General features: G+C 42.7%; 1 protein-coding gene across 1 annotated transcript in view; it reads left to right on the top strand.

Moving 5' to 3' along the window:
- Pik3cb (phosphatidylinositol-4,5-bisphosphate 3-kinase catalytic subunit beta) overlaps window positions 1-17,684 on the top strand; it is a 108,700-nt gene extending 91,016 nt beyond the window's left edge. Inside the window, exons 18-24 of the mRNA XM_005367822.3 lie at window positions 1,437-1,546; window positions 2,723-2,801; window positions 8,625-8,792; window positions 10,411-10,534; window positions 12,112-12,257; window positions 13,887-14,019; window positions 14,864-17,684. Coding sequence (XP_005367879.1) covers window positions 1,437-1,546; window positions 2,723-2,801; window positions 8,625-8,792; window positions 10,411-10,534; window positions 12,112-12,257; window positions 13,887-14,019; window positions 14,864-15,001 — 898 coding nt within the window. The 3' untranslated portion in view covers window positions 15,002-17,684. The remainder of the gene's footprint in view (window positions 1-1,436; window positions 1,547-2,722; window positions 2,802-8,624; window positions 8,793-10,410; window positions 10,535-12,111; window positions 12,258-13,886; window positions 14,020-14,863) is intronic.
- Window positions 17,685-18,502: the final 818 nt, after the last annotated feature.

The raw sequence follows: 18,502 nt of genomic DNA on the forward strand, positions 1-18,502 counted from the left end.
AAAAACCAAAAAAAAAAAAAAACCAAAAAAAACCATTCTCTACTTACAAAGCGGTCTGGGAAGACTTGCTGAACTTATTAGGAAGAGGAAACAAACAGCAAACAAACAAGAAAAACAAAAAAAACAAAACAAAAAAGCAAAAAAAAAAAAAAAAAAAAAAAAAAAAAACCAAAAAAAACCGATTTAATTATTTTTAATTGTGGGGGTGAACTCAGTGTTCACAGTGGCCAGAGGCATTGAATCCCCTGGAGCTTGAGTTGCAGGCTGTTATAAGCTGCCTGCCTGACTTGGGTGCTAGGAACTGAACCTTGGGTCCTCTCCAAGAGCAGTATATGCTCTTAACCACTGAGCCATCTCTCCAGCCTAAGTTAGTGTTGATACAGGGTCTTACAAAGTTAGCCCAGGCTAGCTTTAAACTCTGTGTAGCCCAGGCTGACTTTGAACACTTAATCCTCTTGCCTGCTGAGTGCAGGTAACACAGGCATGTGCCACCATTCCTTGACATATTATCCATTTTTAAGAACTGAAAATCATGTATGAGCAAAATGTTGGAAATCATGACACATTATTTACTGACTTCCCATTTTAAAACAAGATTTAAATGAATCTCTAAACTATTTCCCATCTTTTCATTCATATAGAAGTGGAAAGTTATAATTTGTGTCAACAGCACTATTCAGAATTGAATCCTCATTGTGAAATAAAAAAATCCAGGCGTGCCGGGCAGTGGTGGCACACGCCTTTAATCCCAGCACTCAGGAGGCAGAGGCAGGCGGATCTCTGTGAGTTCGAGAACAGCCTGGTCTATAAGAGCTAGTTCCAGGACAGGCTCAAAAACCACCGAGAAACCCTGTCTCGAAAAACCAAAAAAAAAAAAAAAAAAATCCAGACTTGAGATATGGCTCAACATTTAAGAGCCCTTGCTGCTCTTGCAGAGGACCAGGGTTTGGTTCCTATCCGTCATGTCAGATGGCTTACAAGTAACTCTAGCCCCAGGGGATCCGACACCCTCTTCTAGCCCTATACTGAGCACATACATGTACATATACACACATAAGTAAGATTCTAGCCTCTGTACTATGCACATATACACACATAATAAGAAATGTCTTATAAAATGAAGAGTTTTTTGTAATCCTAATTTTAATGCAGTAGTGTATTCTAATCTTTTACTCACTAAACATCCAAAGTTAAGGAAATATAAGAAAACAAGGAGAAATTTCAGTTGGAGGTAATCAAAGGTCAGGTGCCAGGTTTCCGCATCATCCATTGGCATCAGTATATGCCAGCCAGAACTGACCTCTGGGTTCCTTTTCTACCCAGAGAAAGTTCTCTGACTGTGACTTGTGTAGACTCTGAAAGAAATAGGTGAGGGGTTTGCATGCCTGATGCACATTGTCATACTGAAGTGGTTGATTCCCCCTTGCTGATTTCAGTGTTGAAAAGTGCAAATACATGGATTCCAAGATGAAGCCCCTGTGGCTGGTCTACAGCAGCAGAGGTTTTGGAGAAGACTCGGTTGGAGTGATCTTTAAAAATGGTGATGGTAAGTTCTGGAATTTTCACAGCATATTGGAAAGGTGTGTGTGTGTGTGTGTGTGTGTGTGTGTGTGTGTGTGTGTGTGTGTGTGTGTGTGTGTGTTGGTATGATAGCAGCCAAGAGGCCACTGCCAGTGCTCATGACATTAGCTCCTTTCTTTCTGAGAAATCACTTCTACAGTTTAATTAGTTAACTAATAAGCCTTCCTATTTTGTCATATAAAATAAAAATACTAAATCTTTTGATGAAGAACTTATAAAGGAAAGGCTATCTCTGTACATTCATGCGTCCTGTTACATATCATTGCCAGAGTCTCACGTTTGGATTAAGCTGCTGACCCAGACTGATAAGGAAACACCAAAGGCTGTCATGGCTTGTAAGCTCCATGGCCACAAGGAAGCCCTACAACTGATTAGCTCTAAGGTCTTCATCTCGTGAGGGTATAACATCTCTGTACTAGAGTCCTTAAAGGATTCACAACAAATAACTTATTTATACATGCTTGCAACTTCTTAGTAGAACTTCTTCAAAGTGGTTCATGTTGCTTGAGATAGTGTTTCACTCTGTAGCAAAGACTGACCTCAAACCTGTGATCCTGACTCGGCCTTCCCAGAGTGGAATCACATGAATGTGCCCGCATATCCAGCCCTCATGATGTATTGCTAAATATTGTACTCCAGTAGATTGTACAAATAGTATAACTTGTTATTACTTTGGTGTTATTTTGTCCAAAAGTACTCTTTGGGAAGCAGGGAGAGAGGAGAGACAACTTTATGTAACCCAGGTTGGACATGAACTAATTATATAGCCAAGAATGGCCTTGAACTCTGCTACATTCCCCACCTCCAAGTACTGGGATTACAGGGTGTACCGTCATGTCCGCTGAAAGTACTCTTTAACTTTTATTATTTGTTATTGTTTTGGCCCAAAATCTCACTATATAGTGGCGGCTGGCTTCAAATTTTCAATCTCACGAGTGCTGAGACTAGAAGCACTCATGGACACGGGAAATGCTGATCACTGAGCCTGTTTGATACAGTGAATATGGGCAGGATTAAAATTGGAGGGAAAAGTTCAGTGCTTGGTAACGGGTTTAGCGAATCTGACTAAATGCCTAATGTTGAGTTAACGAGCAGGGGCACAAGGTGGCAAGTGCATCTAACTGAGAGGCATTTCCCTTAGATTTGCGGCAGGACATGCTGACGCTGCAGATGCTACGCCTGATGGATCTGCTCTGGAAAGAGGCTGGTTTGGACCTTCGGTGAGCACTCCAGTGCATCTGCTTATTTCATGGTGTTTTCCTCCTGTTGAGGCCTTCCCTTCCCTTTTGATTATTGTTCATAATAATAGTACGGCCTTTTACAGTGTGCTGCCCAATCATTGCTCTGTTTGAGTCTCATCATACTTAAAACTGCACATGCTTGAGATTCCAGAGAAGGGATTTGGACTTTAATGTGATTGGGACAAGCATCCAGAATCAAGGGCCAGGTTATAATTTCAAGATTTGTGGCTTTCATTTTGAGACACGGTCCATTATATAGCTCAGGGTGGTATTGAACTTGCTATACAGGCAAGATGGACTTGAATTCATTATCCTACCTCAGTGTTCCAAGTGCTGGGATTCCATGTGTCTTTGCATCCTGCAGAACTCTTTTGTAAAAAGATTTGAGGTCATTGCTGTGTATTGACTAACAAAGTCACTCTGTTAGCTTCATATAAATCATTTCTTGCAAACCTCACAGCTCCATAAGGTTGTGTTTCTCTTTTTAGCATTGAGAAAAATCAGGATGGTAATGATTTTAAAACACAGGGTAAAAAAAATATTAAGTAGTGCCCATTTCAAATCCAGGACTGTCAAGACTCTGCATTGATGTCTTTCTATTCATTTACTGCCCTATCAGAGTGAGAAAGCAGTATGGGAAGACATGTCCAGTAACCCTTTGTTTGCCAAAATATGATGGTACTCAAAATACCTAATTGCCCTCTTTGTGTTTTATGTTTTTAAACATTTGTGTGTATGCACGTATGCACATATGTACACCATGGGGACACATGTGGAAGTCAGAAGACAGCTTTTGAGAGTTGAGATTTTGGCTTCTATGGATCCTGGGGATCAAACTCGGGTTTTACAGCAAGCACTTACATCTACTGAGTAATCTTATCTGCCACCTTGTTTGTATTTTAAAGGAAGAGTCTTTGTTTCTAGATCCTCCTGGAATATACTTTTCCAGTCCTGTTAAGTAAGAACAATCTAGTGTGATGTTTTTTTCCTTTCATGGTATTGTAGCTGTGTGATGTCTGTGTTTTGCCCTTTTATTGAAAATAGCTTTGTCCCCTTACAAAATATATCCTGATTGTAGTTTCTCCTCCCTTTACTCCTCCTAGTTCCTCTTTACCTCACCTCCCATCTAGATCCAGCCCCTTTATTTATCATTAGAAAACAAACAGGTTTCTAAGGGATAATAGTAAAATAAAATAAAATATAGTAAGTAGGATAAAACAAAAACTTAACACATCAGAATTGGGCAAAACAGACAAACTGAAGGAAAAGACCCACAAGAGAAGGCCACTTGTTCTCACACTCGGGACTCCCATAAAAACTCTAAACTGGAACCATAATATACATAAAGGATGTGAAAGATAAAAAGAAAATAGAAAACATAAAATTAAATCCAGGCAGTGGTGGCCTATACCTTTAATCCCAACACTCAGGAGGTAGAGGCAGGTGGTTCTCTATGAGTTTGAGGCTAGCAGAGCAAGTTCCAGGACAGCCAGGGCTACACATATGTTGCAATTTATAATAAAATAGTTCCACACTAGCCCAGAATGGAGTATAATATAGGTTTATTTAATAGGGGTTAAACTCCTAGAAAGGGTAGCAATCCACTTTACACACAGAGGAAACCCTGTCTCAAAAAAAAAATTTAAAAAAGGAAAGGCCCTGACATGACATTATGATTCTGTTGAGTTCATTTTCTGTTGGCCATCTACTTCTGGGCAAGCAGTCTATCCTTAAGAGTAGTTTGCTTCCCCAGTGAGATTCCCTTGGAGGAAACTAAATTTTTATTTGCAAGTGGTCATCAATTGGACATAGCTTCGGGATTAGGGATGGGAGCATCTGTCCACTTCTTTCAGCTCTAGGATGCCATCTCAACAGTCTCCCTGAGAGGACCAAACAGTCACTATATGTGGAATATTTTCCTTTACCTTAATGAGTTTCTTATTACTTAAAAACACTACCATGTGTGAATGGTTATTCCCTCCTTAGCCACTCATAAGGAATATATCACAGAGAGTAGAGAATGTTGTTTTTGTTATTGTTGAGACCAAATTTCTACGAAGAAGTAACATTGGGGCCAGGGAGATATCTCAGTGGGTAAAAGAGCTTGCAGCACAAGCACACTTGGCTCCGTTCAGTCCCCAAATGCCATGTTGGAAGGAGAGACCCCGAAGCACAATCCTATAGACGCAGGAATATAGTAACATGAAGCAGCTTGAGGAAAGAAAGGTTTATCTGGGGCTAATGGTTCAGAGGATATCATTCCACCATTGTGGAGAACTCAGCAGGGCAAGACCAGCTCCTAGCCTTAGACAGCAGGGGCTGCTGGGCGATCTTCACAGGTTGCAGGTTTGGCCGTAGGAAGGGCCTTCATCAGTTGCAAAGACTGAGCTGAAGACTGGCTGCTTAGTGCTGCTCCGTAGTCCGGTCAACCTCGTTGAAAACCCCAGCCCAGTTGTCTCTGCTTTGGTTTTGTCCATTCCATCCAAAGTTGGCATACATTTAGTGTCATGGGCGTCATTGTAACCTCAGATAAGGGAGACAGCCATGTATGGGAGTGCTGGATGTGTTCTCAGCTGCTGTGCAGTAGGAAACATCAAGGGCCAGTGGGATATTACTGGCACTTTGTCCTCTGACCCCATATTTTTAAAGTGTAGGGCTTTGAGTTCTTTCAAACGCCTATCTCTTTCTCACGAAACCTTCTTTACTGTTTCTATAAATATCTGTGCTCCAGTGTGCCTTTTGTGTTTGTTTTTCTTTTGAGCAGCTGTTTAGGTTGAACTGGGTCATGCAGCATGCACTCCCAGTCACTCCCAAGTGTTCGGGTACCTCCTATATGTTACTATTTTAGTAACAATGCCAAGCTTCCGTTAACGAAAATACTTTTGCTCATTTAAATTTTCTCTGTTATCTCATGATACTCTGGTGTCTTTCATGTCAAAAGCAGACCATTCATAAGGCATAAATATGTTGACACCATGTCTTTTGCTTAACAATTAGTTATCAGTTAGCTTTTCCTGTCAACCGAAAAGTTGTCAACCTCAAATCTGCCTGACATTCAGTAGACTTGACAGTCCTCTGCAGCCTGTGTCTCTCTTACATGTCAAATAAAAAATTGAGTAGTTGTCTTCACTTACACATCTGAGTTTTGCTGATAGAATTTTTTGAGGCAGGCAAGGGGGGCAGGAACTCTCCAATATGTAACTGGCTGTCCTGTAACTCATTCTGTAGACCAGGTTGGCCTCAAACTCACAGAGATCCATCTGCCTCTGCCTCATGAGTGCTGGGGTTAAAGGGGTGTGCCACCATGTCTGACTCTACTAATAGAATCTTCTCACTTACAAGAAACTGTGTAAAAGTTGTATGTAAGATATTCGATGCTATTGGTGTTGGCAGGATCAGGAAAGGAAGCACGTGCAAGCAAGGGAGCGTTTACACTCTGACCTTCGCCACCTGACTGTGTGGCAAAGGAGGGATAAAGGGCTGCTACTACCTTCCTCCTTCAGTGCAGTGTGTCCTGTGCTGTTTTCCCATGAAGGTAACATTGTCCTTTGGTCAGAGAGTGCAAGAAAGAAAGGTAAATGGCAGAAATGTTGCCATGCGCTTTATAAAAAACTGTAGACATTCAGGGTCAAGGAGGCTCCAATGAGATGATTAGGGAGGGTTCCAAGAGTTTGCCCCCAGCATGACTTCTGTCAAACTGTCTTTCAGATGAGGGTGTTTTTTCCTTCCCATTGTGAATGTTCCATCCTTAAGTCACTGATTGCTTTCATCATTGCTTGCTTTTGAAGAGGAAGTTGTTGGACTTGTGCCTAGTTTGGGCTGTAAGTGGGTTGCAAGGGGATGCAGGAAGCAAGAAAGTGCACTTTAACCCAGCCATGTTTGCTTTACATGGGTTGTGTCACAATGGGCTGCCAGGCACTAGTGAAAAATTTAATGTTTTTCCTTAGTTGTCTTTTTAAGAAAGAGAAGTAAATTAATAATATAGGCTTAGTATTTCAGTCTGCCAGAACGCACTTCACCAGTGGTGCTCTCACTGACAGGAATATACAATGACTGAATTGTTTTTTAGAAGTAATGCTAGAAACCAGCACAGTCTATCTTCTTATCTCTGCGATACACACTAATGCACTCATTGCCCACACACACAGTTTTCTCTTGTCTCTCAATCCTTGCATGACCTGTAGGACTCCCATGCCATCTTTCCAGCAAGTCATATCTTCTCCTCACTTTGCTCGTGTATTCTGCCTAGCCTTGTCCTCTAGCCTAGCCTTCCTGTCCTCCCTCCTATACTGTTTAAGTATAGGGCTTTGCATAGCTCCTCGGGTTGGCCTTGATCTTACTGTGTAGCTCAGACAGCCTTCCAGTCTGTGGAAAGGGCGATGTGGGAGGAGCATGCCCAGTGCCAGAGGAAGAAGTCAGGTGTCCAGCTCAATCACTCTCTCTCACTGAACCTGGAGTAGGTTGTTGGCCAGCAAGCCGCACCAGCTCCCCCAGCCTGGTCTCCACACCACACTCCGCTTTCTATGTAGATGTTAGGAGGACTGAACTGAGAGCTCACAGTTGCATAGCAGACATTTGCACCCACTGAGTTATCTCTTTATCTTACAGAGATCTTTTAAAAAGATTTTTAAATTTCTTATTATGTCTATTTGTGTATGTCTGTGCGTGTGAGGGCAGGTGTCCTTAGAGACCAGAAGACACCAGACTCTGGCGCTGGAGTTTCAGGCTGTTGTGAACTGCGTGATGTGGGTGCTGGGAATTGAACTTCCGTCCTCTGTAAGAGTAGCGGGTGCTTTTAACAACTAAGCCTTCTCCCGCCCCATCCACAGAGGTGTGCCTGGACTTCTGCCAAGACCTCTCTTCATAGTGACCACACTCCCATTGTGCCTCGTTGCTTCATAAGCTCAGGGAGGATAGGGACTGCTTATTTCTGAATCATGTCCGACATCTGGTAGAACGTGTGCCACCCAACCGCTTACTGAACCCATGCATCCTGTCCTTCGGTTGGTTGTGCTAGGGTGCCATAGAGACCTTTCACTAGCCACATTTTAAGCAGGTCTTGCTGCCGTGGAAAGCAAGAAGCCCAGCTTAGAAACTGTTGAGAATTCTGAGGTGAAGGTTGACAGAGACTTGGACTGGGGTGTGAGCAGGTAGGGTGCAAAAGCACTAAGATTCTGGGTTTGTGTTTTCTATTTCCTCCACTTCCTTCCCATTTTCTTCCTCCAAATCCCTCCCCTTTCCTCCTCTTTCTCCTTCTCCCACATCTCATAGCCCAAACGACTTTGAACTTCCAAACCTGTCTCACTTTCAAGTTCTAGGGTTCCCATTCCTAGGCCTGAATCAATTTTAAATCTGGTAAACTAAATGTTGGTTATGAGGAGAGTGAAGGAAGGCCATAAGGTGTGGATGGGAGTACTGGAGCATGAAGTTACCTTAATAAAGATGCCATTACATGTTTCATAAAAAAATGATTCTGCTTCCAGAGATTTAGAGTAAAAGGCGATGACTCCTTGTTTATCTAATGTGCTTCTGTCCATCAGTTCAGGCAAATCGAATATTTCACAAGCATAATTATGTAGCCGACAATGCATTAGTTGCAGCATTCTGGTAAATCATCCCATCCGCTGGCCCAAGATTATTCTCTAGCAGAAGATAGAGCTTCTATTTTCCATGTGGTATTACCGAGTGATGACAAGTCTGACCATGATAAAACTCTTTTCTTCTATGTTAAAGGAAAAACTTAGAAAATTAATGTTTCCCCCATGGAAAACATGGTCCCTTATGTCTATTTTTTTCTTCCAGGATGCTTCCCTATGGCTGTTTAGCAACAGGAGATCGCTCTGGCCTCATTGAGGTTGTGAGCACCTCTGAGACAATCGCTGACATTCAGCTGAACAGTAGCAATGTGGCTGCCACAGCAGCCTTCAACAAAGATGCACTCCTGAACTGGCTTAAGGAGTACAACTCTGGGTGAGTGTGTCACCATCGTTTCTTTACACGAACACAGCACAGATAGTAGTGACCAGACAGAAGTGTTTGCATTGCTTATTGCCTCAGTCAAGACAAAATGCCTCGTGAGCCTTATTAAAACTTAAAGCATCTACTTTATCTCAGTGTTTAGAAGCTTTTCACTATGGTAGAGTGTGTTTTTAAGATAGCGGGTTGAAGCTGTTGTTTAGAGCATCAACTTATATGTGACTATATGGACTTAGGTTTCTAATAGGTTAATTCTTTTTAAAGGATTTGTTTATTTTTGTTTGGTATTTTGGTTTTTTGGGGGGGAGAGGTTGAATGTCTCTAGTCCTGGCTGTCATTGAGCTCACCGTGTAGACCACAGAGATCCTCCTGCCTCTGCCTCTAGAGTGCTGGGATCAAAGGTGTGTGCTGTCACCCCCAGCCTTATTGTTATTTCTAATTAAGCGTACATGTGTGTGGGTATGTGCACATGGGTGCAGGTGCCCACAGAGTGCAGAAGGTTCAGATGCCCCAGAACTGGAGCTACAGGAGGTGTGACCAAACTCAGATGCTCTAGGGGCCAGCAAAGTTCTTACCCGAGAAGCCATCTTTCTAACCCTAATATGTTAATTTTGTGACTTAAGTAAATGAGTTTGTATAGTCTGTGATATTTCCAAACTAAAAGAAAAATATTTAAAATTTTGTCCTTGGCTGAGGATATAGATCAGTTGGTAGCTTTCCTAATATTGGCAAAGCCCCGGATTTGATCCCTAGGACCACAGGTACTTGCTTAGTAACACATGCCTGTAACCTCAGCATTCAGGAGATAGAGGCAGAAGAATCAAAAAGTCTAGGGTCATCCTGAGCAATAAAACCATGAGACACTGCTTCAATAATAATATAAAAAGAATAAGTTTATTTATGGTAAGGGTGATGAACAATATCACTATTCTAGGAAATATTTTGCTGTGTAGGAAAGTGTTTTACAAGTACTTTTGGCTAACCACTTAAATCAGATTTAAATTTTATCATTCACATTGTTCAGGGACTTTCATGTGAGAATTGAATCAATTTCAGTCTAACAACCTTCCCCAATGGGGCTGTATCCTAACTTCTGATTGAGGTCACTGACCAGCATGGTGAGAATGACAGTGCTTGACTCTAAGACCTGGATGCTAATCTGAGACCACCCTGACTGAAGTTGCTTCCTTCAGTAACCCCAGCATTTAAGAGTCTAAGGGAGGAGGGAATTGCCATGGATTCAAGGGCAGGCAAGTTTCTTGGTGATTTTTGTGCCCGACTGGGTTATAGAGTAAGACCTTGTAAACTAAAAACTGAAACAAAAGCTAGTTTAAAAAAAATATTCCTAGGCCCCAGGATGGTATAGCAAAGCCATGGTGGCCTCTCACAGTACCATGCATGTAAGCGTACGTCCCACGGACACAGGACTCCTAGGACATAGGGACTTGAACGGCTGAGGCTCAGTGAGGTGATGTCCTGAAAGCGGCCTGACTCTCCTGCCTTTCAGGCACCGTGTGGTCCTTCGGCTTTGGTTTGTTGGTACGAGTTCTCTGCATGGTTGAGAGCATCAACATATGGAGGCCTGATCAACTGCTTCTCTGTCTGTCTTCAGGGATGACCTGGACCGAGCAATTGAGGAGTTCACCCTGTCCTGTGCTGGCTACTGTGTAGCTTCTTATGTCCTTGGCATTGGTGACAGGCATAGTGACAACATCATGGTGAAAAAAACCGGCCAGGTAAGTTGCACTGCAGAAGCCATGGGCTCGGGTGGCATTGAGTTGTGTTTTTGTCTTTCACCTTTCTCTCAGCCCCATTTCACATACCATGTGCTTTACATGATCAATGGTTCACAATTAGGCGGTGAGCATTTATTTAAATGTTCAACATTTGCTATTGCTATTATTTAAAAGTAACCAGTTCTCTCATTACAAAAATTTGTATTTGGCTCTGTGAGTTCAAGGCCAGCCTGCTCTACAGAGCTAGTTCCAGGACAGCTAGGGCTGTTACACAGAGAAACCCTGTCTTGAAAAAAACTTTTAAAAAAAAATTTAAATTTTAAAAAAATTAAAAAAAGAATTTGTATTTAGTGCTGATATGGTGGTATGGACCTATAATTAGAGCACTCAGAAGACTGAGGCAGGAGAGTTGCTTGTTTGAGACCCTGTCTCAACCTATGTAAGTGAAAATGGAAGAAAATAACAAGGTGGGGGTTTGAGAGATGGCTCATTGGTTAAGAGCACTGACTGCTCTTCCAGAGGACCCAGGTTTGGTTCCCAGCTCACAACTGTCGCAACTCTAGTTTCAGGAGATCTGATACCTTCTCTGGTTCTTCAGGCACCAAACACAGGCACCAAACACATGTGTAGGCAAAGCACCCAATACAAATAAAATAAAGATAAATAAAGTCTTGTAAGAAAACAATGCTTTGAAAAAAGAGTAGAATCAAAATGTACTACCTTGTCTTTTTCTTTTCTTTTTTAAATTTACTTTCTGTATACTTATTTGCCTGTATGTATGTTTGTGTGCCATGTGCATGCCCAGTGCATGTAGAAGCCAGAAACAGGTGTCAGCTCCCCTAAGACTGGAGTCACGAAGAGTATTAAGCTGCCACGTGGGTGCTGGGAACCCAGACTGGGTCATCTCCTGAAAGAGCAGCCAGTGTTCTTAATCACTGGTCACTGAGCCATCTCTCCAGTCCCGAGTTTTTTGTTTTAATTTTGGAATATCAGACTTGCTCACTGTAGGAGCTGGGAGAAATGCAGATGGTGTCTTTCTAAGGTAGGTAGGGAAGCCAGATGAGGTAATTTAATTTCAGTCTTTTCTCAATTATTTACAACGACTAGGTTTTATCCATAAAGGGTTTTGTATTGTACATAGGCATAGAGAGTAAGATGGTCCAGTGGCTCAGCAGAACTGAGAAAATGGAAGCCCGAGAGTCTTGGAGAGCCATAGCCAGCTCTCAGAAAACCGGGGAGCTAGAGCAGTGCTCTCAACTTGTGGGCTGTGACCCCTTTGGGGGTTGCCCAAGACCATCAGAAAACACAGATGTTTTCAGATGCATTACAATCCATAACAACAAGATTACAGTTAAGAAGTAGCAATGAAAATAATTTTATGACTAGGGTCATCTCAACATGAGGATCAGGGGAATGGCTCAAGTACATAAGGTAGGTGCTGTGTAGACTGCTGGGGAATCACCTAGGTAGAACGATATATTAAATTGGGGCCTAATATTAAATTGGTATGACAGAAGTCATACCAAATAGAAATATTGAAGAGTCGCCGGGAAAATAAGATCCCATTTATTTTACAGCTCTTCCACATAGATTTTGGACATATTCTTGGAAATTTCAAATCTAAATTTGGCATTAAAAGAGAGCGAGTACCTTTTATCCTTACTTATGACTTCATTCATGTCATTCAGCAAGGAAAAACAGGAAATACAGAAAAATTTGGCAGGTGAGTATTGCCCTTGTGTCAAGGAGAAGTATCTACCACTTCTCTGACCAGGTTGCTCACATTTTCTAATTCTTCCTGTGTTACTTCTTGTGTTTGTGATAAAATGCTCCCACAAGAGCAACCTGAAGCAGACAGGACTTATTTTGGCTCGAGTTTCGGGGTCTTGCGGTGGGGGAGTCACAATGGCAGGAGCATTGGTCCGCAGAGAGCAGCACGCTGCTGCTCAGTTTCCGTTCTCCAGCACCTCAGCCAGGGAGCAGCAGCACCCGGTCCTCCCGCTGGTTAGCCACACAGGCCCGCGCAGAGTCCATTCTCCAGCTGACTCTAGACTTTGCCCAGCAGGCAGCATCAGGCATCACACTAACAGGGTCATTTTGGTCTGGGAGATTCTTGGACTGGTAACAGAAGATTCGGATTCTTCTCCAGTTCAGAAGTGACCAGGAGGGAGACAGAGAAAATCCTAACATGTGATAAGCTACTGTGTTTTATTGCACCTTCTACCTGTTTCGGAAAATTATATCCCCAAACTACAACGCTGTTTGACAGTAAGATGCTGGGAGAACAAGCTTCTTACTGTCACTCTTTGTAAGGGAGCCTGGGCTTGAAGCAGACATTACTGGCTGTGTGTTCTCTAGCATTTATCTTCTTGCCTGTGTTTTTTTTTTTTATTTTAAAATGTGGACAAAAGGGATTTAAGAGATGGCTCAGTAGGTAATGGTGCTTGTCAACAAGTTTGGGTGGTGGCGCATGCCTTTAATCCCAGCACTCGGGAGGCAGAGGCAGGTGGATCTCTGTGAGTTCGAGGCCAGCCTGGTCTTCAACAGCTAGTTCCAAGATAGGCTCCAAAGCTACAGAGAAACCCTGTCTCAAAAAATAAAATGTGGACAAAAGGGGTTGAAGAGATGGCTCAGTAGCTTGGACTTTGAGTTTGATCAAATCCCATGTGTGAAGAGTGAACCAATTCCCTCAAGTTGTCTTCCGACCCCTACCTACACACACACACAATAGATAGATAGATAGATAGATAGATAGATAGATAGATAGATAGATAGATAGATAGATAGATAGATGTAAACAAAAGTTCTATTGAGAACAAAGGTAATGGGTGAAGTAGAGGGATGTATCATGTGGACACTCTACTGCATGCCCAGTAGAGGCTGAGACGAACATTTCTTTTCTGTGGGAATTAGTTGGATGACTCTTGGCCATTATCGTCTTAAAGGGGAGAAAGAGCAAAACAACTAGGAGTGCACAGCATCGACTCTGTTTTTAGGGACGGAAGAGATTAGAAGGCAGAGCCCAGGCGGGCATTCAGAAATGCCCAGGCATTATAACAATCGCTTGTTTAATGTTTCCATGTTTTGTGGTAAGTCAAAGCCCAGGTTGTTGCATTGCTATTCCTGTAGAAGATCAATTATTTCTGATTTGAAGAGAGAGCCATATGGTTTTAGAGAGTTTGATTTCTTTATGTAAACTGTAGTCTGAGGCTGTTTTCAAAGCATCACACATGAGCTGAAGCTTCTGCTCATGGGGATGCCCTAGCTCTAAAGATATCTGCTTTTCTTTCTTTCCTTTGCAAATGCCCACCTCCCTCGGACACCACACACATGGGTATTACATCAACTCAAGGTTTCGCCAGTGCTGTGAAGATGCCTATCTGATTTTACGGCGGCATGGGAACCTCTTCATCACTCTCTTCGCACTGATGTTGACTGCAGGGCTTCCTGAGCTTACGTCAGTCAAAGATATACAGTATCTTAAGGTAAAAACCCCCTTCTCTGTGTGTTTGTTGGCGTTTGTGAGCACAAAGCTCAGTTAGAGCTCCATTCAAAATGTCCACAGGGAACTGACAAAATGGCTCAGATGGGAAGGCTGCCGGCTGCCAAGTCTGAGGATCTGAGTTCAGTTCCTGGAGAAAACTGACTTAAAGATTCCCACTAACCTCTGTGTGCATGTGCCCGCGCGCGCGCACACACACACACACACACACACACACACACACACACACACGGGCATGTACACGCACACAAAATAAATGTAATTTATTATCATCATCATTAGTATTATTTTACAAAGAAGACTTAAGAAATATCAACCTCCAGTCATTTTTTTAAAAATAAAATATCCAAAGGAGTGAAACAAAGTTGTTTCCTCTGGCTTTTAGCCAAAGGGTGGAAGCGAGTAATCTGTGAAGTTCACATGAAGGAGAAGTTTCTAAAGGAGCTGTTAACTTAGAAAATTTCTCCACGAGAGAAGGGGCATGCAGAGGAGGGTTCTAGGCCGGGACTTGTTGCCCACACGGTGGGTCAGCAGCTGCCTGACACTGGTTTCCACCGGTTTGCCTTTGACTTGCTGTGGATCCTCAGTCATCTGACCAGAACAGCAGCTCAGTGGTGTCTTACATTAATTAAAAATTAATTCCATCCTCAAGAACCCTTTGCTAAGGCCGTATGTCATTCTCCTGGGTATTCATCTTGCTCTGCAGGTGACATTTATATGGGAACATGAAAGTGTGGGTGGGAAGGCTGGCCACACCTCCCATAGACTATGTTTGCATGTCTCTGTCAAGGGTGGATGAAGTCAGACATTTTTCTCTTCATCTTTAGGACTCTCTTGCCTTAGGAAAGAGTGAAGAAGAAGCACTCAAACAGTTTAAGCAGAAATTTGATGAGGCCCTCAGGGAAAGCTGGACTACCAAGGTGAACTGGATGGCTCACACAGTTCGCAAAGACTACAGGTCTTAGCATCGGCCTTGGCTCCCAGTGAACTTGTCAGTTTGTTTCCTTTCCATTTTGCACTTGCACTAAACATGACCCTGCCAGAAATGCAAAGGGAATGAAATCCTGAAACTCAGAGTGAAATCAAGAACGAGGCCTCCCATGGAGCCTGATCTGAACCATCCCGATGCCCACCTTGTTTCTCATCCTGAACATTGCCAACAGACAGCATGGAGGACCCTTTCCTGCTGACCTTGCACGCCGAGGAATGCTACTAAGGACTCTTTGGGATTTTTTTCCTTCAGTATTTGGTACTTTACCAGAGGTGTAAATACTTCTTTTCAGTGTTGTGACCAAGTGCTGCCACTCAGCCAACAACTCACCATAACATTTGGGGGCTGGAGCTGTTCTGACTGTCCAAATAAGGCTTCAAAGAAAGGTATCTCCCTTCCCTTTTTAAATTATGTAAGCTACAAATTACATTGATTATGTTGAATTTAATTATTTTTTAAAGGAAATATTTTAAATCTGTGAAAACTCACTAATTTTGTTAATATTTATCTATCATGATATCATCATTCCAGCCAGACTTGCTGAGAATCTATTGGTGGGGCAAATATAATATATATATATATCTATATATATATGCTGCATATATATTTATAAAATTTCTAGTGGGAGTTCTATATAAAAAGATGTTTCTTTAGTATTCTTCAGCCTGTGTTTTAAAGTTTTACAAAAGCAGAGCTTTTCCTAAGTTACTTTTCAGTTGACCGTGGATCCAGGTCTTCCATCCGCTTCAGTCCTGAGGCACATATGAATGCAGTTTCTCTGTGTAGCTCTGAGAGTTCATCTCATAAAACACAATACTTGAGCAGATGTATCCAAGGAAGCAAGCAGACGAAAAGGAATCTATTTATGGAATAAACTCCAAACCCAAATTTCAGTATTTTAGTAATACGCCAGCTGTTCTTACTATATTTATTGAAATGTATAATAATGTGATTTTTTTCAATGGTATTTGTTGAAATTGAAGTGGATTCATGCCACATGGAAATCTTAATTTATTTGTTGAGGTACCATACAGTTAGGGTGCTAGGTGACAAGTGATGCTAACATGTGCAATAGGAACTACTGGTTGGTGTGTACATGGATGTTCTTCCTGAGTAATGGCGGAGTGCTCGCCTTAGCAGCACACATACTGAGTACTGTCAAGATCCAGCAAACTACTGCTTCTTCTCCAAAGAAATGGGGAGCCCTCGATCCTCAGTGACATGGGGAAGACAACTGAGTACTTGCCCTGTGACTTCAGTTTTCTATAGGAATTTTATTAAAGATTGTTTAATTTTGTTGTCCTTCTTAATGTTCTCTGTCAAATAAATGGGTGGTTTCGGCTGTTTGGGGACACGTAGGCCTTTCTCTGTGAGAAACACAGAGTCTTCGGAACCTGCTGCTATTGGGACGCTCCCAAAATGGCCAAGTCAGTAGAGAAACCAACCTCAGGAGTGGGCTGAGGTTCAGGACCTCTGCCCAGCTTCCCTTTGCTCCACCATGGACAGTCTTGAAGGTCTCTTGGACTGATGGAAGCCTAAGGGGCGGGAGTGTTTTCGTCAGTCTGCTGTTGTAACCTCAGCTCGCTGCCTCTACTGCATTCATGTGCACATATGTGTGGGAAAGCCAGCCAGGGTGGTGTGGTTCAGTAGGTAGATACAGACAGACACTCCATCCATGCTGGCTGAGTTGCTTGTCTGAGAAGAGAAGGCGGAAGGCAGGAAGCTAGCCACCCTCTAGATTGAATTAGCACTCTAGGCTGTACAGATACCTGCTTGAACAAGGACTGGCTAACCCACGTTTCTCTACATCCTTAAATGCCTCACTTGTTACCTAACACATTTTCTCTCTCTGACTCTGAGCCAGAGGCCCAGACTTCTTCCAGGTTGGCTTTGAGAACTTGGTAGTAGTATCGGGGGATGTCAGGCTAGAGTTAGGTTGCCAGGAAGCATGGCCCTACAGATAGTCAAGAAGCCACTTTGTCAACAGAGATTATTCTCTGTCCCAGGGTGTATGTTACTATGTCTCATAATTTATTCAGGTTAATCAATCCAAGTTCGAGTGTTAGGTATTTGTAACCCTGGCACTTGGGAGAAGCAGGAGCTCAAGACTGCTCTGAGATGCAGTGTCACTCTGAGCTACACCAGACCCCGACTCAAAACAACTATCAAGTAGAAATGGTTTCTAGTATTTTCTAATTCAGTTTTCAGAAGTATTGATATTACTGCCACTGTAAGATTGGGACTTCTGCCCACAAGCTAATTCCTGTTTCCTTCAGTGACTGAGACACCCTAACAATGCCACTTAATCTCCCTTAGTTCAGCAGGTCCTCTTAAGTCTTAGAGTGGTTGATACATCTACCTTAACCAGCTCCTGTCTTGGTACCATAGGATGTACTTAAACCCAGGCTCTGTGTCTCAGCCTCTGCCTGTGGGTTACTTGGCATTCTTGGAAATGCCTCTATAAGATTGGGCTGTAACTAGTGATTGTTGTGGAGGGGTCAAACCATGTGGGTGGTACCTCCCCTGGGACAGTGGTCCTGGGTGTTATAAAAAGTAGACTGAGCAAGCCAGGGAGCAGCACGCCTCCATGGCTTCGCTTCAGTTCCTGCCTCTGGGTTTTTGCCCTGCCTGAGTTTCTGTCCTGACTTCCTTCAGCAGTGGACTGTGATGTGGACTGTAAGCTGAAATAAACTCTTTCTCCTCCAAGTTACTTTTTGGTGATGGTGTTTTATCAGAGCAGTAGAAACCATGAGGAGAAAAATACACCCTCCTATAGCAACTGAGGTTGGAATAATTTTCATCTTATTACCCACTTAGTAAATAAGCTGGAATAGACAGTTGCTCATTCCTGAGGGAGTTTAGATTTGAGTTCAGAAGCCACCTGATGTGGAACGCAGGACTTTCCCTCCCTCTAGTTTTCTCTGCAGCAGTGTGTCTGCTCTGTGGCTGTGTCTTAGAGCACCTACCTCAAGGTCGCCGGGCTGATCTCCACTTCCCCGCGTCCTCATGTTACCTTCTGCTCTAAATCTTCATTAGACAGTACGACAGAAGTGAATGGCCTCTGTGCTTGGTCCTTTACTTCATAAAATATGATGAGGTAAAGATTTAAATCCTGAATACTGTGTACCTGTATTGATAACTGGTAGGCTCTCATTTCCTGGGCTAAGAGCAGGTTCCCAAGGCCCATCAGACCATCTTCCAGCCGTATTCAGACTCATCTTAAGTCAGCAGGATTCTACACATGTCAGATTAGAATGTCCTGGAGTGTGGCTCTGCCATTGGTTTAGATAAAGTGTTCTCCACATAATCTTACTGTACAGCCAGTATTGCAACTAAATTATTTATCTTCCTGATTAATTTCCCCTGTACTTTCTGGCCCAATACAAAGGATTTAATTACTTACTATGTGCCAGGCAGGAATATCTCTCTCTCTCTCTCTCTCTCTCTCTCTCTCTCTCTCTCTCTCTCTCTCTCT

The sequence above is a fragment of the Microtus ochrogaster genome, unplaced genomic scaffold (genome assembly GCF_000317375.1).
Source record: "Microtus ochrogaster isolate Prairie Vole_2 unplaced genomic scaffold, MicOch1.0 UNK24, whole genome shotgun sequence".
Taxonomy (NCBI): domain Eukaryota; kingdom Metazoa; phylum Chordata; class Mammalia; order Rodentia; family Cricetidae; genus Microtus; species Microtus ochrogaster.